The sequence below is a fragment of the Musa acuminata genome, chromosome BXJ2-7 (assembly GCF_036884655.1).
Source record: "Musa acuminata AAA Group cultivar baxijiao chromosome BXJ2-7, Cavendish_Baxijiao_AAA, whole genome shotgun sequence".
Lineage (NCBI taxonomy): Eukaryota > Viridiplantae > Streptophyta > Magnoliopsida > Zingiberales > Musaceae > Musa > Musa acuminata.
In genome coordinates, this window is record NC_088344.1 from 31,752,889 (window position 1) to 31,779,213 (window position 26,325).

At 37.9% G+C, this 26,325-nt stretch overlaps 3 protein-coding genes across 10 annotated transcripts; 2 read left to right on the plus strand and 1 right to left on the minus strand.

Moving 5' to 3' along the window:
• The first annotated feature begins 50 nt into the window (after nt 1-50).
• Nucleotides 51-3,593, plus strand: LOC135617587 (uncharacterized). Its single transcript, XM_065117966.1, has 5 exons — nt 51-1,298; nt 1,825-1,895; nt 1,994-2,360; nt 2,438-2,655; nt 3,202-3,593. Exons 1-4 carry the CDS (start codon nt 1,158-1,160, stop codon nt 2,624-2,626), a joined length of 768 nt encoding a protein of 255 aa, XP_064974038.1. The 5' UTR covers nt 51-1,157; the 3' UTR covers nt 2,627-2,655; nt 3,202-3,593.
• A 3,709-nt stretch (nt 3,594-7,302) lies between these two features.
• On the plus strand, nt 7,303-12,115 carry LOC135617586 (cellulose synthase A catalytic subunit 9 [UDP-forming]-like). Its single transcript, XM_065117965.1, has 13 exons — nt 7,303-7,780; nt 7,881-8,076; nt 8,264-8,490; nt 8,576-8,672; nt 8,737-8,854; nt 8,939-9,205; nt 9,286-9,631; nt 9,731-9,994; nt 10,113-10,325; nt 10,427-10,634; nt 10,725-10,921; nt 11,002-11,355; nt 11,432-12,115. The coding sequence occupies exons 1-13, from the start codon at nt 7,706-7,708 to the stop codon at nt 12,011-12,013; spliced, it is 3,144 nt and encodes a 1,047-aa protein (XP_064974037.1). The 5' UTR covers nt 7,303-7,705; the 3' UTR covers nt 12,014-12,115.
• A 5,604-nt stretch (nt 12,116-17,719) lies between these two features.
• On the minus strand, nt 17,720-25,425 carry LOC135617588 (AUGMIN subunit 8-like). 8 transcript variants are annotated; one of them, XM_065117973.1, is made up of 8 exons: nt 24,865-25,268; nt 24,407-24,754; nt 22,937-24,278; nt 22,391-22,507; nt 20,992-21,108; nt 20,191-20,280; nt 19,572-19,679; nt 17,721-18,139 (listed from the first exon to the last, which is right to left on the minus strand). In XM_065117973.1, the coding sequence occupies exons 3-8, from the start codon at nt 24,197-24,199 to the stop codon at nt 18,074-18,076; spliced, it is 1,761 nt and encodes a 586-aa protein (XP_064974045.1). In that variant the 5' UTR covers nt 24,200-24,278; nt 24,407-24,754; nt 24,865-25,268; the 3' UTR covers nt 17,721-18,073. The 8 variants fall into 8 exon arrangements, 7 of the variants coding, with proteins under 7 accessions (XP_064974046.1, XP_064974045.1, XP_064974040.1 ...); XM_065117968.1 differs by having other exon boundaries at nt 17,722-18,139; nt 22,391-22,510; nt 24,535-24,754; nt 24,865-25,267; XM_065117971.1 differs by having other exon boundaries at nt 17,722-18,139; nt 22,391-22,510; nt 24,461-24,754; nt 24,865-25,267.
• Between the last annotated feature and the right edge of the window lie 900 nt (nt 25,426-26,325).

Sequence of the window (26,325 nt, forward strand, 5' to 3'; positions counted from 1 at the left end):
AATGGATCCAAGCTCATTTACGATGCCTTCGTGCCGAGGGTTTCAAGGTCTGATGCATCAGAGTAGCAAGTCTGAAGCTGGAAGGCCATTGAGATTATGATAATACTCTAACGCACACTTTTACTGAGGTCACACATAATCCATAGAGATTTTCTTGTTGCAAGGCATTTGATACTCTTTGCTCTCGTACAGATCCTTTGTTGATTTAATGGAATAGGCAGAGCAAACATCGAATGTGATCAGTACCCTCTATTTCCTATTTGAATATTCTTACTTGAAATTTTCCTATTTGAATAATCATCTCATTGTATGCTTTGCTTTACGTCGAGCATTTGACGGGCACTCGTTGGTACATACAGGAACACAAGGTCTCTTTCCTCCGTGGGTGGCTAATGCATTCCCAATCGTCTCCTTTACCTGCATCTGAAATATATATCAGGAGTATTCTGAAGCATATAATTCCCTGGAGTTCTATATCTCAAGATAAAGAGAGAACACGTCTCTGCAAGGGTAGAATGTTGCCTTGTCCAATTTGCCACGACCAGTCAAACGGACGCGGGGGCGGGTGGTGTGTGTCTTCACCTCACGCGCCACCCTCTCCCCCCTTCACCACCAACAAACGAACCAAAGGAGACCCGACCTGACCTCTGCTCACCGTCAATCTCTCGGTGTATCGTCATCTATCTCTGTGCCTCGAGTGGAACACAAATTAATTGTCGGGAAGAGGCAAACATGGAAGGGAAAGAAGGGTGTCTTGAAATGTGGCACCCTTGTGTTTCACGACAGCGTCATCCCATCCCAGAAATGTGCCCCTGCAACCCGAAAAATCCTTCACCTCCATCAAAGAAGAAAGGGCAAAGGAAAAGCTGGCCTTCTCTCCTGTGCCCAAATTGCATCGGACTCTTTCAGTTTTGTCTTGGTCAGACCTTCCACATGGAGGGTGAAAACAGAAGGAACTTTCCATCTCTCTCTTCCTCTCCACACACCTTTATTTCTCCATCATCACCTCTCTCTCTCTTTCTTCTCTCTCTCTCTCTCTCCATCAGTTGTGTTCATGACCTGTTCTTTGTGAATAGGCCTGTTTCTATTCCGGGTCTTGCCTTGTATCCGACTTTTCTTGATCTCCTTTCCCTCTTGTTCTTTTTATTCATCTGTAGATGGAGGTCAGGATGACGAAGAAGATGAGAAAGATTACCAAGGAAACATCTCCATCGACTTCTTGTTCCTCCTTTGGGGATTATGCCAGGCAAAGATTCAAACACAAATCCCTCTTGCAAGATTACATGGAGCTGCTTAAGGTGAGATGTGCTTTCTCTCTTTCTGTTTCTTTTTTTTCATAAAAATATTTGATTTGTAGGATCTGATTGATCTTTTATTTAGGGTATTTCGTATCGTAGGTTGTGCGTGTTTCCTGGTTTTGGAGATCCATGGCTTTTCTTGTTTTATTGGCTATGTGGATCTCAAGATTTAGTTCCTTAAGATTGTTTTTTTTTATAATTTTTGCCTGTATGTCATCATTTTATATGACTTTATTTTATATTGATTTGTGATGTAGGCATTTATTTTTCTTTGTTTCATAGTTTTGGTCCATTTAGTTGAAAGATCTAGGTATAGTGATTCTAAGATTTGCCAAAGGATCTTTCTGGATTCTTTGGTTCTTGCAAGTGTTATTGTCAGAATCTTGGGTTGATACCTTTATGTTCCCACAGTTTTTAGTATTTTTTTTAGTTGGGAGAACGAAATATAGCCAGTATTTACAGAATTTTTGGATATAGATGAAGGGATCTGTCCCAGTTAAGAAATATTTGGTTTATGAACTTTCAGGAAACGGAAGCAAAGAAGAAGAAACTACAAGAGACAAGACTAAAGAAACTGCAGCTCCTGGCTGAAGTCAGGTATTACTCCCTTAATTTTGTTTGACTCAAATTCTTTTAACATGGGTGTTTCAGACTTTTATCTTCTTCCAATTAAATCACTTTAATGGTTATGTTAGATTCTTGCAAAGAAAATACAAGACATTATCAGAAAATCCATCTCAGGGAATCCCATTTAGATTAAAGAAGCAATCTCATCGAGTCCCATTCCCGTCCCCATCCATCTACATCGCTCTGTCAATGAGTTCGCTTGTTCCAAATGAAGTACCTACTAAGGGAAAGCAATCGATGGAGTCTTCATCGGTAAATCCACTTCGATTTAAGAAGCAATCTCACAGAAACTTGTGCTCATCCCTTTGTGTTGCACAATCGATGGATGTTTCCATTCCAAGGGAAGTGCCTTCTCAAGATAAGAAATATCGAGTGTTGGAAGCTGTGAATACAAGCACTTCTCCACGGTTTGATAAGAATCAAGTCTCTTTAATGGTATTACTATCATCTGCCTTTTTGTTTATGTAGATGCATCATTTCTCTTTTACTATGAACTCTATTATCAACTGCAGAATGGGGAAGAAATGGAGCTTCAATTGAAGCAGGATATTCTGAAAATGGGAAAATTGAAAAGATGTTCAATGAATGGAGGAGGCTCAAATGATTTAAAGTTAGCCATGTGTAGAGATGTTGGAAATAACTCAAACAGGGTTTCTAAGAGGAAAATTTCATGGCAAGACCAGGTAGCTTTGGAGGTTTAGAGGTGCATCCAATTTCATGGGTGAGAAAGGTTAGTTTTCTGTACCTTTCCACTGGTCCACGCATAAAATACGTACTCTCTTTGTAGTTGTATATGGTTCATGATGGAACAATTCATGTTCCGGTTACGATGACGATGATGGAATCTAACGAGTCATGAAACCATAAGTTATGGAGAAAAATTAGTCTCATTCCTTTAATTTTTTAAATTGAAGATGTTCCAGATATTCATCTGCTGAAATGGGTGTAAATGTTCAAACTAAATTTTATTCAGTAGCTAATGTCCTCGCTTGGCCATTAATATTTGTTAATTGTTTATAGTTAGGTCAAGAATAGTTATAAACGTGCAAATGTTTATAGAAAGAAATTTGCTAAACCTTGAGTTTATAAATCTCAAATTTATTTCAGCCTCTTTTCGTGTGAATCTACCAAACAAAAACTTTCACAAAGGAGACTCCAATGAAGGTTTCTTGATATTAAAAACAAAAAAACTAGATGTATATCTGGGACATTGCCGGTCATCTTTCTTTCATCCATCGAGACAACGGTTTTAAGCATTGTCGCCTTATCGTTGCAGGTGGTGGAGGCAATGGTGGTGTTGTAGGACTCGCCTACGGCAAGCAGTCTGTGCATATAGGCATTTGCTTTTATGGTGCTGGAGTTGGAAGAAGCTTGGCAATTCTTTTGTTTGGGATGTTGTCTCCTTGTATCCGAGCTTTGCAATTGTAATTAATGCAGATGTTAGATCATGCCATAAATGACTTAGAATCAACAAGTGACAGAAATGTTGGCTCTCTTTTCATTTCTGACTATTGTAGATTGATTATAGAATTGTTTTTTTTCAGCAATCCACTATTGTAGATTGATTCTACAAATGGTTTTTTCAGTAGTCTATTATTGTAGATTGACTCTTAACATTGTTTACTCATATTAGTTTTGAAGGTGATCTTCTGGTTTCCTATTATTTCATGGTCAGTTTTCTTATTTGCCATGTGATATAATCGATTAATAATTTGTTCTGTTCAACATCAAAATTTTTTATCTCGTTTATTTGTTTTACATTGATGTATATCATTGATATGATCAAGAGATGATTTGTTCTGTTCAACATTAAGATTTTTTGTTCCATTTAATTTTTTAAAATTACAAAAATATTTTTATTACCTCTTTTATTTTTTAACTAAGAAAAAAAATATTAAATTAAATAATGTTAACATATATCACTTGTGTAATAGTGTATTATTAATCATCGGAATATTATATGTTTTGTCCAATTCATACTACTCACGAAATTACTTATAATTAATTATATTGTATCGAAATAATCTTGTGCCTTTGATCATCGGACATGATTGTTTTTTAGCTAATGACCAAAATCTACTCCATTTTTTATGTCGAAGATATGCGACCTATTGTCTGTTTCGTCATCATTTTAGGGACCAATAGCTGATATCAGACATATTAGGTAAGCAAAATGTTATCTGGGTCTGCTTGCGCCGGCCAAGAGGAGACCGACTCTGTTGTCTTGTCTACCTTTGTGTCGACGGATCTTTTCAGAACTCTACCGGAGACTGCGGAAAAGAGAAGATGGCCGGATGCTGCTGCAGGGTTCTAGAGATCCTGTGCGCGATCCTCCTCCCACCTCTCGGCGTCTGCTTCAGGCACGGCTGCTGCAGCGTACGTCAATCTTCCTCCGTCCCATCCCCTTTTCTCCACTCATCGTTGTCGAATCTGTTTGAATCCCTATCTGGCTTCTACCTGTTAACAGCTGGAGTTCTTCATCTGTTTGGTGCTGACCATACTCGGCTATATCCCCGGGGTGATCTACGCTCTCTACGTGATCTTGTGTGTCCAACCCGTGGATTACTACGTCCTTGTTTAGGCCCGAGACTGCCAGGATCGCTCTTCACCCACGTATTGAACTAAAGGAGTTGTCGTCTTTCTCATTGCTTGTGCTACAAATAATTGCGTTTTCTCCGGGATGATGTACTGTTTTCTCGATTATTTGGATTGACTGCGTATTGCTTGATGTTTTGCCAATGACGCACTTGCATGAGTAATCTTGAAATTTGCTCCTTGCTGATGGCTGCATATTTGGGTTTCGCAAGAGGATTTAGTGTACTTTCTATAATATCTTCCGAAGACCCATCTTCTGTTTGAAGTGTCCATAGAAACATCTTCGCTGACATTGTCAAGTTAAAAAGTTGATAGCTTTTCTTTAAATTGCCTCGCTTTGCCGACTGTCACACTATATTGCATATTTCACACCCCTGGCCTGTTGCAGCCCTTCCCTTCAATAACCCATTGTAGTTGCTTTTATCTGTCATCAATTCTCAACGTGTGCTTCCTCTGTTCTGATGCTTCCCGTTCTCCCCATCTTCATATGTCTGCCCTTTTCTGATCTCAGTCACCGAATATCCCACTCAACATATCTTTCTAATCCCTCTTCACCACAGTAGCTGTCCCAAGTTTTGCCTGATTGAGTTGAATTCCTCATTAACTGTTAGCCGCCATTTAGTGTTCTCTACCAACATGTCTCGAGGTAGCATTTACCATTCTCATGAATAAATCATTGCGTCAACTTGCTGAGTTATGCATGCGTTTCTTGCAATCGTCTTTCTAGCGGTGCCAAGCGTAGATGCCATTGAAATGCTACACACCTGTGAGTTCTTGTATTCTATGAATTGCACACCATTGAAATGCCTGTTGTAAGTCCTGATCATTTGTATTGCTTTTAGTGACAGGTAACCAAGTACAGCAAAAAATTTCACAGTCAAGGTTCTCATGCCCATTAATATTGAAAATAAAAACCTCTCATGCCCAGTAAAGTAACTCCACTAAATCATTTCCTTCTTGTTAGGTGGTCTTGGAATAACATTATGCAATACTTTTCTTCGGTACATTCTATTGTTAGGATGTTTCAGTCAAATACATGCATGTCTTTTTCTTGTGGCTAGTTCTGATTTTATGAATATTTTGCTACAATTGCAGTAGCGATTTAAAGCATGTTCACATTTGTGTAAGTAGTATTTTTTGCTCTTGCCAGAAGGTAATATATATCTTCTTTCTGAAAACATCTCTTTGTCTGAATTTTATTGATAGAAAGAGTGCAGCCATCAACCACAAGATTAAATGTCATTTTCTGAACAATGATTAATGTTCTCAGTTGTAAAAGGAATATCACCCTAACTGCTGCTGCCAAATAAAAAATTTCAAGATATTATTGTTTAAACCTTTGCAGGTGATGTTTGATGATGTTGCTTTTTTCCTCTTTGATATTCCAATGATCCTTCATTATGGTTTGCTCACCAATTGTTGAAGCCTTTGATACTGATTAGTTAATTTTAAATGATGAGATTTTAGTGTTACTTGTGATGGTTAATTCAATTAATTGGCATCTCTTATTCATACACTTCTTATTGTAGAAAAATATGTCTAATTTCCTTGGATTATTAAAGCTTAAGTTTACTTTGGTTGATAAGGATCTTTCTCTGACATGAACTATCATGCTCTATTCTGTATACTCTGTGCATGATAAGGTTGTTCAGTTGCATTCTAAAATTTGTGCTCTTGTATAAAGGATTTGAAGATTCAATATTATACTTTTTTTTTTTCGCCATTAAATGATCTCTGCCTGCTTTGGATCTGCTAGCTAAAAGGTGTTGAATTTGGATCAGTAAGATCTTTGAAGTTGCATTTAATTTTTCAAAGCACTGAATTTAGAGATGTCACTCTCTGGCTACAGCAGAAAAAATGGAGTACATAATCTGGTGATGAATGCCAGACAATTATAAACTGAGGTTGGTTTTGCTATCTGAGGCTAAATGCTACTATTAGTTCTATGTGCAGACTTTGATGGCTGACCATGCTCCATTTCTAGTTTGGACACACAACAGGAACTTTGATTGCTAAATGGACAAGATGGAGGGAGAATAGAAGTGAATAATTCAATGAATTGTGTTTGTTTTTCTGCCAAGATTGTCACTAAAGCTTTGAAAAGATCTGATGTTCCTACAATGAAAGAATTTGCTTGTGACTAGGATCAAAAAAATATCCAATGGAAAATTTGTGTGGGAAACATAATATCATTAGGAAAAAAGCATCATTACAGACACATTAGGAAAAATATATCAAAACATCATTATGGAAAGGACATGAAATTGTCAGGCCACTCTGTAACTACCTAAAAGATTATTGAGTGCAGAGATCCAAACCAGCAATTTAGGGTGGCAGAAGGTTGTCAATGTGCTGTGTAAGCAGATTTGGTGGATCCAAGCAACACACACCTTTCATGCCTTGAGTGTCAATTACTACTACTCTTAGCTTGTCTCCACTACCCTTTGGATCAGTTACTCTTCAACTAATGTGATCTGATTTTTAAGATTAAACTCCATGATGATCTAAAACAAATCATTTTTATATTAATGCATGGAAACCTAAAGGAAATCATCCCCATATTTTTTTGTGTGGAAACCTGGTAAAGTATTGGACTTAGAGAATCTCTACAATCCATTTTTATTCAAGAATGAAATCCTATTGAGATTGTCAAACATTTGGTTCATCTTCAGATATGATGAAATAGGATGAATTAAGATAATATTTTATATCAATCATTTTTTAATATTCCGATCGTATGAAAAGGATAGAAGAAACATTTTGTTTCTTTTTCATAAATTTCTGAAAGTGTACTGTGGTTAGTGATAACATGCTCCCAAAGCTTGAAGGAAAAGCTGAGGTATAGTTATGGCATATGGATGTAAAAGAATACTTTGGAAGGCAATGTGGTAGTTGAAAGAGCGCGGGAAAGCGGAGTTGCGAAAGGGAAGGCTGAGTGAGCATGAGCAGAGACGTAGCTTCACTTGGCGGCAATGGAGACTCTGCAACCAACCAGCATCCGGCCACCAACACATTAGGTGTGGGAATGAGGCCCACGCCAAGGACTCGCCACCACCCCTCCCTCCTAAAGCTTGAGGCCAAGGGAAGTCCGCCACAAGAGCCTACAAAAGCCCCGACTCTTCTCTTCTCTCACCCATCCACCATCCCTCTCACTGTCCATCTCCGGATCCACTGTGAGCCCGCTGATGGAGGCGAGCGCCGGACTGGTCGCCGGGTCTCACAACCGGAACGAGCTCGTGCTCATCCGTGGCCACGAAGAGGTACGTATTGCTCGACAAGATGCAGGGCTGATTCCTCTGTCACAAATGTAGACGTTCCTCTGGTGTTGTTAATGGCGATGTATCGTTGCTGATGGTGCAGCCGAAGCCATTGAGGGCGCTGAATGGCCAGGTATGTGAGATATGCGGCGATGAGATCGGGTTGACGGTGGACGGGGATCTATTTGTTGCGTGCAACGAGTGTGGGTTCCCAGTTTGCCGGCCGTGCTACGAGTATGAACGGCGAGAAGGGACTCAACTCTGCCCACAGTGCAAGACCCGCTACAAGCGACTGAAAGGTCAGCTATTCTCGGAAAGCTCAACACTGATTAAGAATAGTTCGAGATCAGATCTAATGGAGGTCCGAGATATATTATTCAGTCTTGCTATTAATTGTATAGATGAAGACCAAATTATGCAGTCTGAAAGAACACAGAAATCGATATCATGAAGCAGAGCTAACAACGTCTTTTACATGTGATGAAGGGAGTCCGAGAGTGGAAGGAGATGAAGACGAAGAAGATGTTGATGACATAGAACACGAATTCAAAATTGAAGAAGAGCAAAACAAGAAACAGCAGCAGCAGCAGTCGAACAAGCACATCACGGAAGCGATGCTATATGGCAAAATGAGCTACGGCAGGGGACCCGACGACGACGAGAGTAATACTCCTCAATTCCCACCCATCATCACCAGCAGTCGCTCTCGTCCGGTAAACTCAACCCCTTTTTCTTTTCGGTTGTCGACTAGTTAGTCATTCTTGTAATGCAATTTGATCATATGTTAATGCAACTCAGGTGAGTGAGGAGTTTCAAATCGCTAGCAGTCATCACCATGGAGATCTCTCATCGTCACTGCACAAGCGTGTTCATCCTTACCCAGTTTCCGAGCCTGGTAGGCACTTCGAGCCAGTTCTTTGTAAGATTTTGCAGGTACTAATTATCATGGAGCTAAGCAGGGAGTGCAAGGTGGGATGAAAAGAAGGATGGTGGGTGGAAGGAACGCATGGACGAGTGGAAATCCAAGCAAGGCATCCTTGGAGGTGATCCAGATGATGCAGACCCTGACATGGCACTGTATGTCCTTTACAGCCGACTCCAAGTCGTCGATGATCCAACCTGATAACCTTAGCAGTCATCCTAATCACCATTACGATGCAGAATGGATGAAGCGAGGCAGCCATTGTCGAGGAAGGTGGCCATCGCTTCGAGCAAGATCAACCCTTACCGCATGGTGATCGTGCTTCGACTCGTCGTGCTGGGCTTCTTCCTCCGCTACCGGATCCTTCATCCGGTGCATGATGCCATTGGGCTCTGGCTGACATCAATCATATGTGAGATATGGTTTGCCTTCTCATGGATCCTGGATCAGTTCCCCAAATGGTTTCCCATCGACCGGGAGACCTATCTCGATCGCCTCTCTCTCAGGTGACATGCTCTGTTCTCGACGTTCTGCATCTTTCTGATGTTAAGACGGTCCTAACAGCTGCAACCGCGGCCAATTGCAGGTACGAGAGGGAAGGCGAGCCTTCCATGCTATCTCCGGTGGACATCTTCGTGAGCACGGTGGACCCGTTGAAGGAGCCTCCGCTTGTCACCGCCAATACTGTGCTCTCCATCTTGGCCGTGGACTACCCGGTGGACAAGGTGTCTTGCTATGTGTCCGACGATGGCGCTTCGATGCTCACGTTCGAGTCCCTCTCAGAGACTGCTGAGTTCGCCAGGAAATGGGTTCCCTTCTGCAAGAAGTTCAACATCGAGCCTCGCGCTCCTGAGATGTACTTCTCGCAGAAAGTGGATTACCTCAAGGACAAAGTCCAGCCCACATTCGTTAAGGAGCGCCGTGTGATGAAGGTAGAACAGATCTACACCTGAAGCAATTCTCATCTTTCTAATCTTTTAGATTTGGTGGATGATAAGTTTATGGTGTACTGTTAATTCTGTTTTGAGCAGAGGGAGTATGAAGAGTTCAAAGTTAGGATCAATGCACTGGTAGCGAAAGCCATGAAAGTGCCCACCGAAGGCTGGATCATGCAAGACGGCACGCCATGGCCTGGCAACAACACGCGGGATCACCCAGGCATGATCCAAGTCTTCTTGGGCCACAGTGGAGGTCATGATACCGAGGGAAATGAGCTCCCTCGCCTCGTTTACGTCTCCCGTGAGAAGCGGCCGGGATTCCAGCATCACAAGAAGGCTGGTGCCATGAATGCTCTGGTGAATGAATTAGCCCTGCTTCCTCTTTGATATACATAATGACAGCTTATGCTTTCGATGAACAGTACGACGTTAGATTTGTGCTTCTAACTCGGATTACAATGCGTGCAATTGGCAGATTCGTGTTTCTGCAGTCCTCACAAATGCACCCTTCATGCTCAACCTGGACTGTGACCACTACATCAACAACAGCAAGGCCGTTCGAGAGGCCATGTGCTTCTTGATGGATCCTCAGATTGGAAGAAGAGTCTGCTACGTTCAATTCCCTCAGAGATTTGATGGCATCGACAGGAACGATCGATACGCAAACAGGAACACCGTCTTCTTCGACGTAAGACTGGCGAACTAGGATGCATTGTTAGCTGGAGAAATCACAAGGTTCATTACCAATGTTTATAACATAAACTGGCACTGCTCTGTGTTTCTCATCAGATCAACATGAAAGGTCTGGATGGCATCCAAGGACCAGTGTACGTGGGGACTGGATGTGTCTTTAGGCGGCAAGCTCTCTATGGCTACAACCCTCCCAAGGGCCCGAAGCGTCCGAAAATGGTGAGCTGTGACTGCTGCCCATGCTTCGGGCGTCGCAAGAAGCTGAAGTATTCCAAGAGCGGCGCAAACGAGCCTGCGGCAGATGCAGGTGAACGCTTGCTTGTCTCTTCTTCTTCTTCTTCTACTAGTGTTCTATGAATTGTTTCAGATGCACTGAAGGATCTGCACTCGATCGCAGGGCTTGACGAGGACAAGGAGGTGTTGTTGTCACAGATGAACTTCGAGAAGAGATTCGGCCAATCCGCAGCCTTCGTCACATCAACGCTAATGGAGGAAGGCGGAGTTCCGCCCTCGTCGAGCCCGGCAGCTTTGCTCAAGGAAGCCATTCACGTCATCAGCTGTGGCTACGAAGACAAGTCCGAATGGGGTTTAGAGGTATCATGCCGATGAGACCAACTACAACTCTGCTCGTTTGCCTTCTCTGAGCGTATGCTTTGGGCGGCTGTCTACTGCAGATCGGGTGGATCTACGGGTCGATCACGGAGGACATCTTGACAGGATTCAAGATGCACTGCCGCGGCTGGCGGTCCATCTACTGCATGCCGCAGAGGCCAGCTTTCAAGGGGTCGGCCCCCATCAACCTCTCCGACCGGCTCAACCAGGTGCTACGGTGGGCGCTCGGCTCCGTGGAGATCTTCTTCAGTCGCCACAGCCCGGTGTGGTACGGTTACAAGAACGGCCACCTCAAGTGGCTCGAGCGCTTCGCGTACGTCAACACCACCATCTACCCCTTCACCTCGCTCCCGCTCTTGGCTTACTGCACCCTCCCCGCCATCTGCCTCCTCACCGACAAGTTCATCATGCCCACGGTACGTGACGCTACCTCCAAACTTCCGCGTCCCTTGCGCTTAGCTACTGATGCTTCGGCATCGGGTGGTGGTGCAGATTAGTACGTTCGCCAGCCTCTTCTTCATATCGCTCTTCATCTCCATCTTCGCGACCGGCATCCTTGAGCTAAGGTGGAGCGGAGTCAGCATCGAGGAATGGTGGAGGAACGAGCAGTTCTGGGTCATCGGTGGCATCTCAGCTCATCTCTTCGCTGTGATCCAAGGGCTGCTGAAAGTCCTCGCCGGGATAGACACAAACTTCACCGTCACCTCCAAGGCCACGGATGACGAGGAGTTCGGGGAGCTCTACACCTTCAAGTGGACAACTCTGCTCATCCCCCCCACCACCGTCCTGATCATAAACATCATAGGTGTCGTCGCGGGGATCTCCGACGCCATCAACAACGGATACCAGTCATGGGGGCCACTGTTCGGCAAGCTCTTCTTCTCGTTTTGGGTGATCGTCCATCTCTATCCCTTCCTCAAAGGGCTGATGGGGCGGCAGAACCGGACGCCGACCATCGTCGTCATTTGGTCGGTGCTGTTGGCTTCCATCTTCTCGTTGCTGTGGGTGAGGATCGACCCGTTCATCATCAAATCCAAAGGCCCAGATACCAGGCAATGTGGAATCAACTGCTGAGCCGTGTCCTTATGGTTTGCTTTGTGTTTGAGACAATGTGGGAAGTCTTCTAAGATAACGTGGATTTCATACTAAAAGATTGCTTGTGATTTTTGCTACCAATCTTTCACGTCATGGATATGTGTTGGTGTTTCGTCACCTACGCAACATTGATTTGGTTGGCTTAGAAGAAAAGAAAGTGCTGATTGCTTTAGCTAAAATCAAAGAGGAAATTGAAAAGGAAATCCGAACAACACTTTTTAGGTCCAAAGTTCATCCCATTTCACTGGAAGATTCAAAGAATTTCTGCGCTGTCAATAATAGCTACTATCTGGTCTAATTCCTAAACAAAACAAGTCCGTATAGTGAAAATTTTATTTCGAAATATAATTTTATTATTAAGATAATGTATAAATATATTTATATGGATTTTGACGATCTTTCACAATCATGTCCTCAAGTCTATATTTAAATGTATGATCGATTATTAAATCATAGATTGATTGTAGATTAAAAAATTTTTGTTATTATATTTGTAGGCATATTGCGATCTTCCATTATGTCCTCACAAAATTGAACTTTCAATGTTAATCTTGGATCGATACAATTAAAATATCATACGAGCGAGGGTCTTTACTAGAGAGTACTAGTTGATCAAAAGTATAGATGTAAGAAATATGTATTTAACGTTTAACAATTTGATCTCTAACAAAGTGAAAGTTGATGGTAATATATTTCATACGTGAGTGGAACATTGGGTTGATGCATATGTAAGTGGCACTGATATTATCATAGAATATTATAAAATTGGATTAGCAAATAATGCCAAGTTTGTGTGGCATATTAGTAACCCAATTGAGCCCTACAATGATGGTAGCGATGGCTTAGTATTTAATTTCAGTGGCAGATCTTACGATTGTGTTTTATTTTTTGAAACTTCAACTTATCATATTTGCCCCAAAGAAGATAATACAAGCTGATGTAAATATTTCATTATCAATGTTGCTTGCCCAATTAGTGATGAAGACATGACAATAAAGTAATAGGTATTTATGAAGGAGAAGTCCATGATTAAATCCCTTTAAGATATCACAGAACATATTTTAATATAGACCAATGTGCAGTGAAGGGTCGATACATGAATTTTGATAATTTATTGACTACAAATAAAACACTTGGATATTTGAGAGATAAATATGAGGAATCAAGTACTTATCGGTACTGTGTAAGATCCATAATATGGCTTAAGTGATGATTGTAAACAGGTGGAGAGCTAATAGTAATATGAAGATCAAGGATTTAATATGATTTAAAGATTTCATTTTTGGAGTGTATTATCATGTGATGTCCAAGTTCGATGGTATTATTGGGTTGTGTTGAAGGTATAAGAATTGTGAATAAGTAGTAGCAATACCTGATCATATTGATGCACTTCGGTGTCACTTAGCTAAGGAGAGGATCAAGATATCATTTGTGGTGTCAAAGGCATTACTTCATCAAGCATTATAGATTGATTTAGTAGAGAGATAGATGGAGAAGTTATAAGATGCTACTGAACTAGAGTAATAAGAAAGTACTAGTTTAGAGGAGAATTATTCGTTGATGTGGTGAGGGTGCATTTTGAATATGTTTGACATATACTCATATGAATATAGTGATGGTTAGTTATTCTAGTAGCTCGTATTACTGAAGGAGCAAAATTTTGAAAAGAAAAAGTAAGCACCCAATGAAAATGTAAAACTTGAATCTTGGTGCTAACTTGTGTGAAGTGTAGGGGCATAACGAGAGATAATATAGATAATCAAATACTTTAAGTTTTTAAAGGTTTAGGATTTTGTGAAATAGTTTTTCAAATGATGACTAGTGTTATAGGATTAGGATAAACATATGATTAATAAGATAGATTAAAGTTTGAAAGGTTAAAGTTGCATGGAGACTTGGTGTAGAAAGGTGAGATTAATCTCAACTATGTATTGATGCTTATATTCGGTAGAGCTAACTAGTTGGTATGTATGATAATGACTTGAGATGTTATATGCCACATAATGTAAGGTAAGTGATATTTACCTCCTCCATTAGAATAAATTATTTTAATGATAGATTGAAAAAAATTCTCAACTATCTTTCTAAAATAAGTAAAGATTATAGTAACTTCGAAAATATAATCATATATATTTAGTGAAATAATCTATGAAAATGATATAAAATATGAAATTATGAAAGAGAGTGATTGGGACAGAGCCCCAAACATCATTATAAATGATTTCAAGTGATTTAGTGCAAAATATGAAAGACATTATAAAAGATAGTCTCTGACTTTTATTATTAAGGTAAACATCACAATAAATTATAATTCTACTTGATTTAAAATTTGAAAAGGAGTAACAAGAAATTAATTATTACTAAATGAAGGTTGACTGGTGACTAAAGCGATGATGCCACACATTGATTGAAGCACTAACTAAAACAAGAGCGATTGGCTAGATGATTTATGAAGCTGATGATCACTTGCATATGTTGTCTTTATTCTAGCCTCAGACCAAGGATGTCCCAATGCTTAGATCCTTTACAAGAAATGAATCAGAAAAAAACTTAATAGAAGTATTATTTTGTTTACAGAATTGAAAAACAAAAATAAAATTTGTTTTGATATTAGGTGTATACAAAACATCATTTAAGTATAAAAATATGTATGTGTGAATTAAGTATTGTGGAACCGACGTGAGTGATAGGGATTTCATTATCGTTACTAATGATGATGCTTTCATTATCTCCCTAATCGGTTTGGTTAGATACATTCTACAAATCATAAGTGATATAATGAAAAACACTAGAGTTAATAATCCAATTGCTTATATAAGTAATCATAGTAGTTATAATATTTGCTTGAAGCCAATTGGGTGCAGTAGTAGGCTTGTTGAGATTGGCCGACTTTTATAATGTGTCTAATTTTATTATAAAGTTGACAAATGACCTTTTGCTTATTATTATTATTATTGGGATGTTAGAACTACTAATAGTTGCACTTGAAGCTATTTTTTGTTTGGATTGAAATTGTCACCATAGTTAGAGAGTTAATAGTGTGATGGAGAATGATGACTCTATGTATTATCCATGTGTCTAGAAGATTACTTATTCGGTCTTTTATTAAAGTACTAGTTGCATTGATTGTCTTTTCTTTTGGATTTTTGATTAAATTGAGCTTTGATAGTTAGTCTCTTCTTCTTCTCTTCTCGTTTCATATATGTTTCATAATCAATTAGCGTGTCATATTATCCTTCAAATGATATTTGTGAGTCACGTGCCTAAGTTGTTATTACTAGTTCCCTATATTTGACTCCTAAGTCATTGAAAGTATGAAAAATGATTTTATCATCGATCAAGGATGACCTATTAAAATCAAATAATCTATAATAACTTTTAAATTTTACATAAAATCAATAATAGTAATTCTCTCTTGTATTATTTTCATTAGAGTAAATAAAAGACTTGGCATGCCAATACGAGGGTGATTTATAACTTAGATTATATTTCTTCTATAATGCTATATAAAGAGATTTGTGGTGCTATAGAGCCAATGATTGAGACTTGAACGACTTATAGAATAAAACGATCTTGTCATAACCATAACTTACGATTTACCATTGGAATGGGTTCTTCTAATATATGGATTTTTTTCTGATGGATAACTAAAAGGCCATTAATGTAATCTAATAGATTATATCTAAAAAATATTACCTAACACCTTTCAAGAGCTTGAAGGGAATTAAGTTTATTGCGTTGATAGATATACATCTTATAGGTTGAGAGGAATTATTATTTCTTGAGGAAATAATAATTAAAGTGTATGGTGTAGAGGAGGAAGATATGCTAAAAAGATGCTGTGATCCAATAAGAAAAATTCAGAACAAATTGTTGATCTAATTTTGATACACAAATGATAGAGATCTGATTTATTAGAGGAGATCAAATTTGGGTAGTGCATAGAAAAAGATATGATCTAACGAAAGAGATCAAATTTGAGAAATGCATAAGGAATGATATGATCTAAGATGTGAAAAAAAGGATGATCTTTTTCTTCCTTTTTTGAGTTCTCTCGATCGCAAGTGCTGATGGCACAGTTGAGAGAATGATGATAGGAAATAGACTATTGTCAAAGGTTGATTGTAGATTTGAGGTGCTAGTAAATTTAGCAATGACAAGAAGGGGCCAAGGATGCCAATGAAGATTTGAGTAGAAGGTAGGAGCAGAGGGAATGCCCACAAGTAAACTGTACAACGATAAAGGATCATTGGAAAAACTATTCGAATACTAGAAGAGGCTGATTAGATCAGTAAATTGAAGCAAATCTACTATACAAGAATCGCATATCTTTATCTTCAGTACAACACCCGAATTCGAAAGAAAAACTAGAAACCGATAATTGTAAAACAATAACAGAGAGGATGAGAAAGAGGAAGCCTTGCTTGAAATAAGAATGGCTTTGATAGTATGAAAAATTTATTATGAAAGAAATAATTTTATTTATTAACGTAATACATATTTATATAAATTATGAGAGAGAGATTTTTTTTCAATCATATACTTAAATCATATCCTCAAATCTCTTATTCTTAAATCGATCGAGGATTACAAAATATAAGAAATTCAAAGTTGTAATTTCATATTTATGTATCATATTCTTCTATCATTTAGGAGAAGATTTTAACCTTAAACACTAGGAACATGCTTTTATAATTTCCTCTTAAAATGACAAAAATAATGGAAGTTCTTTCTTCTTTTTAGCTATAGGGAGACCTTTCAATCAACCAAAAAGTTGATAACACATAATGTGAAAATAAAAAAAAATTAGATAAATAACACACCAGCACTAAACATTAAATAAGATAATAGTTGGTCTCGCAAAATCATGACCAACTTCCTCTGTCGTCGAGTGCTTTAGGTAGGATTCGCACACAAGCACAGAGGTAATGGTGGTGTAGGATTCTCCTATCGACAAGCAGTCTGTGAATGTAAGCATTTGCCTCTAACAGGAGACGAACGAGCTCATATACTTATGTTTGGAAAGGTGTCTCTTTGTATATGAGCTTAGCAATTGTAACTAAAATGAACAGATTACTTGTTCACCCTCAAAAAACTTATCTCATCTTTTCTCTCATCCTTCCTATATCTACTAGAGAGTAATCTATGAACACTCACCCCACCAAAACTAAAGTTAAAGATGCATCATCAAGTATTTATAGAATAATTTGAGCTTCTCAAAGAATCTTTAGTTTTGGGATTAATTGTCCCTCAAGAATATTGGCTCTAGTAACTCAAGAATACTTGTCAATCAAATAATTTTCTTAGTACAACTCTACTCTCTCTCTCAATATATATATATATATATATATATATATATATATATATATATATATATATATATATATATATATATATATATATATATATATATATATATATCTCATGATATTACCATGTTATAACTTTTTTTATGAATGATGGAGAATGCCAAAGATCTTATCCAGCTGCAAGTTGAAATAAGCAACGTTGAAAGAGAGTTGTGCTTCTAAAAAAATACTGGATAAATTGTTGAGCCGGGTTGGTTCGATCGATATAGAGAAAAAGCAAAGATGCAAAGCAAATAGAAGAATCAAATACTAGCATTTAGATATTGAAGTCAAAACAACGAACATGGAGGCCAAGTTTTTTGGACTCTAGGATTAAAATGGTGATAGACATGTTAGCTCTCTTAGAGTGAGTGTCCAAAGTGAATGACAATCCCTGTCCTTGCTACAAAACCTCATTTCTATTATTTACAACAACTATGAACCTGTGGATTCTAAATATCAATACCCATGTTCTTGACACCACATTTTTAACCTTGCTTTAACTCTCTGTAATATATATATATATTTTTCTTTCCATGTTAGCACTATTACATGTGTAAATAACACATAAAAGGTGATAGATATACAAAAAAGAAATGGAAAAACAAGAATAATACAAGCGTAGTTGTTAACTCTGCGGATTATAAGTTGTTAGAGAGGAGTTTAGCTGAGGATGCATGCCATTGGTTGACTACTTCATCTTGTAACCACCATGTCTCAGTTGCAGGAGATATGTTCTAAGACTGGATTCCTGTACCTGTTTTTATAAAAGAACGTTGCATAAATTTTCCTTCTTTGATTTCTGTTGCATGGAAAGGATACTATATATTGTTCTTATCCATGTATTGATGATATGCATGTCTATAACATGTCTATAACATGTCTATAACATAGCCAATAATTTGATAGGTAATGCCAATAACATGACTCAAGCATAAATAGTACGAAATGGTCTTAATCATGTGGGTCAAAATGCTTTGTTCAGATCAGTAAGTCACTTGGATTATCTCTACCAATTCAATCCTTTCTCATCTTTAACACTAAATAGTAGAGAATTTAAAGATTGGATGTCTTGTATACCTATATACTATGGTTTGTAATATCGTACTGTACCGCTCGATAAGGGCGATACATACCGGTCTGATAAAGGACTGGTATGAACAATATATTGGTACACCTTAGTGTATCATGTGTCGCTACACTCGATACAGCTCGATACGTATCGTACCAACAGTTGATTGGTACATCGGTAGGGAACGATATTTAGAATCTTACTATATACAATACAACATGTTATTTATTTCATGAGATTATGTCCATGGTGACATCATTGGTGAACAACACATTGAGTTTACAGATAAGAGTACAACTAATTAGTGCTATCAAATTTTAATTTGAGTTATCTATCTTATCAATATATTCAATCATCACTAGCCCCTTATTGAAATCTATATTTTTTTTGTCTCCTCAACAAAGCAACAAGTAATGTCCTAATTTGTTTATGAAGAACCATTCTCAAACTCTGTCAATCAAATGAATAGTCTGTCATTGAAATAGGTTCCCCTTTGATGGCTATGCCAATAGGAAGGGAGCTTGAACCTCAAAGGTGTATGGTAGCTGAAGAGGTAAACCAGGCAGAGAGGATTCTCAAGGCACCAAACAAATAAAAACAAATATGATGAGGGCACAAAAGATCTGCTTCGCACCATCATTATTCTAATTGTGGGAGAAATCAATCATGGATCAACATTCAAATATATCAAAGAAGTTGAAGAAAACAGTATTGAGGTTTCTGATATATGAGAAAGTTCAAAGTGACTAAACCAGAGATCACACTAGGATATCTTTTAGGGCATCAAACAGAGAGCGATGAATTGATTAAGTTTAGCAGAATCATTCAAATGTTTCGAGATGCCATGATGATATCTAAAGAGGCATATTCAACAATCAGTTGGCAAAATCATAATCGTGAATTTTGTGAAAAAAATTCTAAAACCAAATAGTAGAATATATCTAATAGAAACTTGGAAGCAGTAATCTTGATATTTGTCATGCCAACAGACCATCAAACAACCAAAAAAGCACATTATAGTTTAAAAGGTATGGCATCAAGAAAGATAACAGTGAAGACAATTTACCAACCAAAAACTAACATTTTCTTCATGATTAAAAGAAAAAAAAATCTTTACCTGCATTGTTGCTACTGAAGCTAATAATTCTCTACACTCAGCTAGCATAGCCATTTCTTTTGCTGAAACAACTGAAAGCTCAGAAATCATTGACTGTGTATTCTTTACCTGTGTATCATAAATCCAAGTCAATAGTTCGTTTTCACATAAAGAAACACATCCTGCCTACTACTTAATAGCTTATAGATATATTTTATCACTACACGGTTATGTAATAGACAAGTAAGATGCTTCTTTAACTTATTATACAAGTGTGTCTATTACCTTTAGGAAACCTTAGTTTCAAATTAAATGGGCAACAAGAAGCAAAATAGCATTCACAACCTAAATCATTTAGTTACCTCTTTGTTTATACATATTAGTAATCCTCTCTTTCTTTTACTTCTCTTCTACTCCCTGACTTATATTAGTCCCAACTGATTTTGTCAATAGACAAGATTACTATGTTATTCCATGTTCTCTTTCCAAGACTTTAAATATCACATGATATTGTAACAGACAAATAGCTACTTGCTCGATACATTGCTTTGTGCAGAACATGTGTCTACAGTTGTGAGACCTAAATTGAATTTGAAGCAAAGAGACAACTGATATTATTTTAGCTCCATAGAATTACTACCTTAGATAGCAAATAACAAACCGATAAACCCATGGCTTGCATAGCATCAACTGCTGAACTAACAGCATTCTTCACAGAAAATACATCTGCCTGAAAGAACAAGAACTTTTTTAAAAAATATTCAATTGCTAATTGTTAACTGTTTAAGCTAATAATCTAAATACCCAGGCATATAACTGTACAATCCAGTCATATTATGTCATCACCAAAAGGTGTACAACAGTGCTATGAAATGTTCATGTCAGAATATGGACTGGGTACACATCTGTGCCAGTATATGCTGCAAAATATGCAGTACAATATATGATACGTACACATACCACTGGTCAGTTAGCAGGAAATCGCATGTCGCACGTTTATTAATTAAAGATTACTATTTACAGCCCCCTTATTACTATTTACAACCCCATTTTAAATTTTTTTTAATATTTCTAAACTATCCCTTTCCAAATGGACATAAATACCTCCTCCCTCCTCTTCTTCTTCTTCTTCCTCCTCTTCTTCTTCTTCTTCTTCTTCTTCTTCTTCTTCTTCTTCTTCCTCGGAGGATGGCGTCGAGAGGGTGGTGAGCAAAGTCAGACAGCATCGAGAGACAATGAGGATGAATTAAGGGGGAAGGAAAAAAAGGGTAAAATCAATAATATCAGGGTTGTAAATAGTAAAAAATATTTTATTATATTTTTAAAGGGTTGTCAATAGTAAAGAGGTTGTCGGGGTTGTAAATAGTAAGCTTCTTATTAATTTAATGAAATATAACCATAGAATGATCACATGAAATCTACAAGTTTAGAGCTTACATACCCTTGCACCTCTTGAAACTGGAAGGTATAGTGTGCTTGCCTTAAAAACTTCAATTGATTCTGATAAGGAGCTATCATATTCTCTTTCCAATTGTGTCCAACAGTCAAGGTATGCCACCTAGATCAAAATGGTTTCATGTGAAAGAACTTCACTAATAGTGCAAATTGAATGAATGTAGTATTCTATGAGAACACTAAAAAAGAAGGATAAAAACACAGCTTATTTTTTTTAATAATTTCAGAGTTTAATTTTAGATAAAAATTTAAAAGAGAAATAGTAATACTAATTAGTGAAAAGTAAAAAAGGCTGCAACTTCTTTTTGTGACCAAGGCCAATCTTCATATTGGTTTATTTATGTTTTGGCTTTGAAGTACAAGAAATAAGCATGTAGCACAATTCAAGCATCACAAACACCATTGTTGTGATAGATGTAACATGTGAGGTCAAGATGCAACTAAAATATGAGTTTAATCAATATAATATATCTTTTGAAAGTTCAAAATTGGATAAGATAGACACCCTAGGTTTACAATGTGAATGCAACCCTTTATTTGTGCCTAAATGATGTGGACATCCTGCTAATTCCATATTAATCAGTTCACACGATCAACTACCCCCTCTGACAACTGAATAATAAAAAATCATCTCAGTGATCTCTTTCATTTCCATATCTGCACAAACAAAAGATAAAACATGATCTAACCTACACACTATGGATTTCATTACTCAATTCATCATAAACAAGAGATATGTAAGAGCTAATATGATTTATCATGTAAAAATTACAGTGCACGGCATTTAAAAAAATTGACCCTATATCCAATATGGCCTTTTCTGTTAAATATCACCACTTTTCCATATTCTTCTTTTTATTTTTTGTCAAAGTAAATTTATTAGATTAAATAGAAACAATTTCCTTGATGATTAGTTTACTCAAGCCCCAAGAAGTATACTTCTGAGATTGCTATTTATCTATTACTATTCTATCTAAAAAATTTTGAAGCCAGACTCTATTTTATCTATTTAAACCTAGTGCACAAAACACAACCAATGTCAAACCATCATCATATCATCTGTTCCATGAAGTCAATTGAAAGTTGACAAGGTCACACTGAAAGATTCAAAGAATTTCTATGGGCTATCAATATTAGTCACTATCTAGTATTGGTCAGGTTCCTAGACAAAATAAGTCTACATAGGAGAAGGTTTAACCTAAAAGCTAGGAACATGCTTTTATAATTCCCTCTCAAAATGACAAAGAGATCTGAAAGGAGGGAAATTTATTTTTCAGCTACAGGGAGATGTTCCAATCAGCCAAAGAGTTGATAATACATAATGTGCAAATAATCAAATATTAGATAAATAGCACACAAGAACTAAACATTAAATAAAACAATACTTGGTTTCTCAAAATCATGACCAACTTCATCTGTCGTCTCAAATGCTCCACTTCATTCCTTTTCCTAATAATCAAATCACGCAACTTTGAAATAGTATTTGATGCAGAATAGAGAATCTTCTGTTTGGCAAAAAATAAGACAGACATGTTATTCATGCAGTTGTTGCAAGCATCCACTAATGATAAAATCCAATGACAGTAACTATATTTATCACATAGGTAGTTGCACATAGAACTATGTTGCAATTATGCATAAGATGTAATGCAAGAATAACTGGAAGTCCAAAGTCAAGATATGGCAAAAATGTCTATTAGTTTATTACAAGTAGAAAGGAAAGCATGTGGCATCTCATATCATGTAAACTATAAGAACATAACTATGGAATATAAAGCTAAACCAGCTTTTACATATCTTGATATTATATAATATCCGTTACTAATAACATAAAGGATCCCTCTCTACAGGATAGAAGTATCAAAGTATTTTCCATCTGAAAAATCCAGATAATTAGTTTATTAATAAAAGTATTCAGTTATTGTTCCTACCTCTGCCCTGTTTTTCTGAATGGAAACAGTGTCATCGGCTTGAGCATTGACAAATTGCCATTGCAAGACTGCATTATGAAGCAACCTCAGCTGATGGGCAGCTTCAATATGACTAGCATTCTTCTTTCCCTTTTGAACTTCTACAGCATAATTAAGGACAGAGGATGCATCACATGCTTGAGAAGCTCCATTACCAGATGATGAAATAGAAGTCGGCAGTCTTGTTCGTGATGGACTCTGCATGCCCCTGGAAGTATTTAATGACAATGACAAAATCCTACTTGGTGATGAAGAGCGTTGTGAAGCTTTGATTGGTGTTGAATGAGTGGTACTCATCCATGCTACTAAGGATGATCTCTCTGGAAGTTGTGAAGAAGTATTTACATCTAATTTTGCATCTTGCTTCATCCTTCCACTTCCATCAGGATATGGTCGTCTTGCTGCCTCAGTTAATGGTTGCTGGAAATCTCTAGCTGCACTATCATATGTTGTGGTTCTCTTTGGTGAAACCCCTCTTGATGGAACTGATAAAGAAGCAGATCTGCTAATCTTGTCTGTTGGTATCACTTTTCTTGCCAAGGCATTTGCAGACACCCTCCTGCCCAGCATACCAGGCCACCGGTGTTGATCAATGACCCTAGCATTCAAGTTATCCATTGGACAAGAGTTCTCAGGAGTGTTTCTCCCTCTCAAAGGGGTCCTTTTCCTCTCTGGTGCCCCGTTGGCTGAAGGCTTTACCGTATGATCTGAGGAAGAACCTGCAACTACTTTTTCCGTCTTACTATCAGGCACTGATACAGACTCGGATTGAAATGAAGATGACAGGCTACGCATCGAAGGCCACAATCCATCAGGGGTTTTGCTGCTGAGCAACCGCCTGGTTTTGTCATGCATCTCTGTCACTGTATCACGAATGGGTGTTGCCAAAGTTGAAGATGGATGAGAGGGTGTGGAAGGCCTAGAAGATGGGGTTGTGGGTGTTGAAAACCTCGGTGATAAGGCAATTGGTCTTCTCCTCTCTGCTGATTGGGCTCGCTTCGTTTGCGATGTCGCCCGCACAGGGGATGTGCGACTGGCAGTTGGAGATGAGCATCGTCTCGGAGTACTGGGGTTGGAAATTGTAGTTGATGACATCCCTGCACCGTACCTAGAAGAAACTTCTCTCGCCCGGGATTTGCTGGTGATGATAGGCATGGCATTGTTCTCAGAAAGAACCAGCGGCAGCCTCAAAGTATCTTCTCTTTGAGCTGACTTCAGAAGCATTGTAGCTACTTGACGTTCATGCGCTCTTCTCTACAGAAAAGTGTAACCCACTCATACCGAAAGCAGCATGCCCTCATATCTGACATATTTAGAAACTATAAGAATCAGGATAATCAAAGGCATCAAACAAGAACGAAGCTATCCAAAGAACAGAAACCTATAACAAGAAGTTACACGAAAAAAACGACATTTTTTGTTGCTGCACACCCGTAGGGCTATAGAGAAGAGATCTGAAGTGGGAAGAATCGGGCAATGCAGTACTTGGTAGTTAATCTGAGCTACAAATGCGTCGCACAAAGAGAAATTTGTGGCAGATTAAGCCACCAGAAAACTACCAGCAGGAAGACATGGGGATAACCGAAGACGTGTGAGGGACGAAGGATGTGATCATGTGCATCTCCTTGTCATTCTTTAATGGAATAAGTAGAAGTTGATGTTTCTATTCTGTCTTCTGTCCTCCTCACGAGACTGCCATGGTCGGGTGGGGTGCCTCTTCACACCCCCTGTTTGATCTCTTGGAATTGAATGAATGGAATGGGAGCAAAGTCGCTTTCTCTACAAGAAGGGGTTAAACTTCTTGCTCTTTTTAAAGGAACGATGAGACTAACTTCAATGCACTTGGTATAAATAAATTGCAAAAAAAGCTCAAGAAACAACTGTTTCACCTGCCATCGCGGAGAAGAAGGGTACTTTTATCTATATCTGAGAAATAGATGTGGATGTTTTGTGATGTGGGGGGACGATCACTGACATTCACGTGCAGGGGATTTGGTAATCGAGAAGCAAACCAAAGAAGCAAACTTTTTATCATCCACTATGAACTCATAGTAAACAAACAATTTCAAGAGATTAAAGAAGAAAAATTAAAAGATATGTAATAAGAAATCTGCATTTGCTGTCAAAAATCAAATAACCCTAAAATCGCAGAGAAAACTTAAATAGAACTTTCGCCAAGACTTGAAATCGGAAAACCTACCTAAAACGCAAAGATGAACATAAAGACCTAATCTTATTCGTGCACAGTATATAATTTCGATGGTGACAAATTATGAGAGACAAAAGATTCTGGAAAAGCACATGACCTGGGAAAACGTGGACGCGATTCGCTCCTCGCTGGCGACCGATCGAAGGCGAGAATCTTGCAGGCGAAAACAAGGACGAAAGAAAAAGAACCGCAGGGGGCATACTAATCAGGACCCTAATCTCGCCGTCGCAATGACGCCTTCGATTCGCCGTTACTTCGGCATCATAAAAATGATCTCTTGACAATAAGAAGAAAGCGCGCGATTTCACTCCAACTCAAAATTTTCGATCACCCATGGTCTTACCCGCCTTAGCTACCTGCCTACTCTCGCGGACCCCACCGGCCTTCTCACCTTGCGTATGCAATCGGAACAAATACTGATTTTTCGGGTGAATCACAACGGGTATGCTAAGTATTTTGCTCTTTAATGTTTAGGTACGTGTGCACTGACAATAACGGTCTCTTGACTATTAATAATCTGATTAAGAATTTTATATATATATATATATATATATATATATATATATCCATTATTGGAAGGTGAAAATTTATATTATACTCAACCTGAAATTTTATCATATCTAATAATTACGATTTTTTTGAATAATGGAAAAACTCCATTTGCTGTATGCATTTTATTCAAAAATATTATAAGTGCAAGTGCTGATTTTATAAAATTAACTCTCTTGTTTTAATATATCATACCCTCAAAAATGACCAAACACTGAGCAATGTCATTCTTAGTATCTCCAAGAATTTGTTAAGGAGTTGTTCTTTTTTCCATAACTTTTGACCCCAGAATATAGTTTATTTATTATGATATATTCATTAATTTTTAAAGCCAACCAATGCTGATTAAAACAAGCATGATTATCTGAAAATACCTCTATTTTGAGTGTTTCCCACAGAGTATCCCTATTTTTTAATTTTTTAATTTTATATTTTTTTATCCTATCTTAAATGACCTTTGATGCTATTCATCACTAGTCACCTATATTACTCCATCGTGAGATCTCATTGTTTTGCATGACAATAAGAAAGTGAGAGATAAAGAACTAGACATGAAGATCAAAGAGGACGTAGAGGAGGGGGATGTGATGGT

Bases quoted from the DNA above. Each gene is read 5' to 3' on its own strand.
- LOC135617587 (XM_065117966.1), top strand. From the start codon at position 1,158: ATGGAGGTCAGGATGACGAAGAAGATGAGAAAGATTACCAAGGAAACA. The intron at 1,896-1,993 runs GTATTACTCCCT...TGGTTATGTTAG, and splicing joins CAGCTCCTGGCTGAAGTCAG to ATTCTTGCAAAGAAAATACA. The intron at 2,361-2,437 runs GTATTACTATCA...TATCAACTGCAG, and splicing joins AGAATCAAGTCTCTTTAATG to AATGGGGAAGAAATGGAGCT.
- LOC135617588 (XM_065117972.1), bottom strand. From the start codon at position 24,199: ATGCTTCTGAAGTCAGCTCAAAGAGAAGATACTTTGAGGCTGCCGCTG. The intron at 22,511-22,936 runs GTAGGAACAATA...TTTGCCAAACAG, and splicing joins TTCAGAAAAACAGGGCAGAG to AAGATTCTCTATTCTGCATC. The intron at 19,680-20,190 runs GTAGTAATTCTA...TATGATACACAG, and splicing joins TTTGTTATTTGCTATCTAAG to GTAAAGAATACACAGTCAAT.
- LOC135617586 (XM_065117965.1), top strand. From the start codon at position 7,706: ATGGAGGCGAGCGCCGGACTGGTCGCCGGGTCTCACAACCGGAACGAG. The intron at 9,206-9,285 runs GTGACATGCTCT...GGCCAATTGCAG, and splicing joins CTCGATCGCCTCTCTCTCAG to GTACGAGAGGGAAGGCGAGC. The intron at 10,635-10,724 runs GTGAACGCTTGC...ACTCGATCGCAG, and splicing joins CGAGCCTGCGGCAGATGCAG to GGCTTGACGAGGACAAGGAG.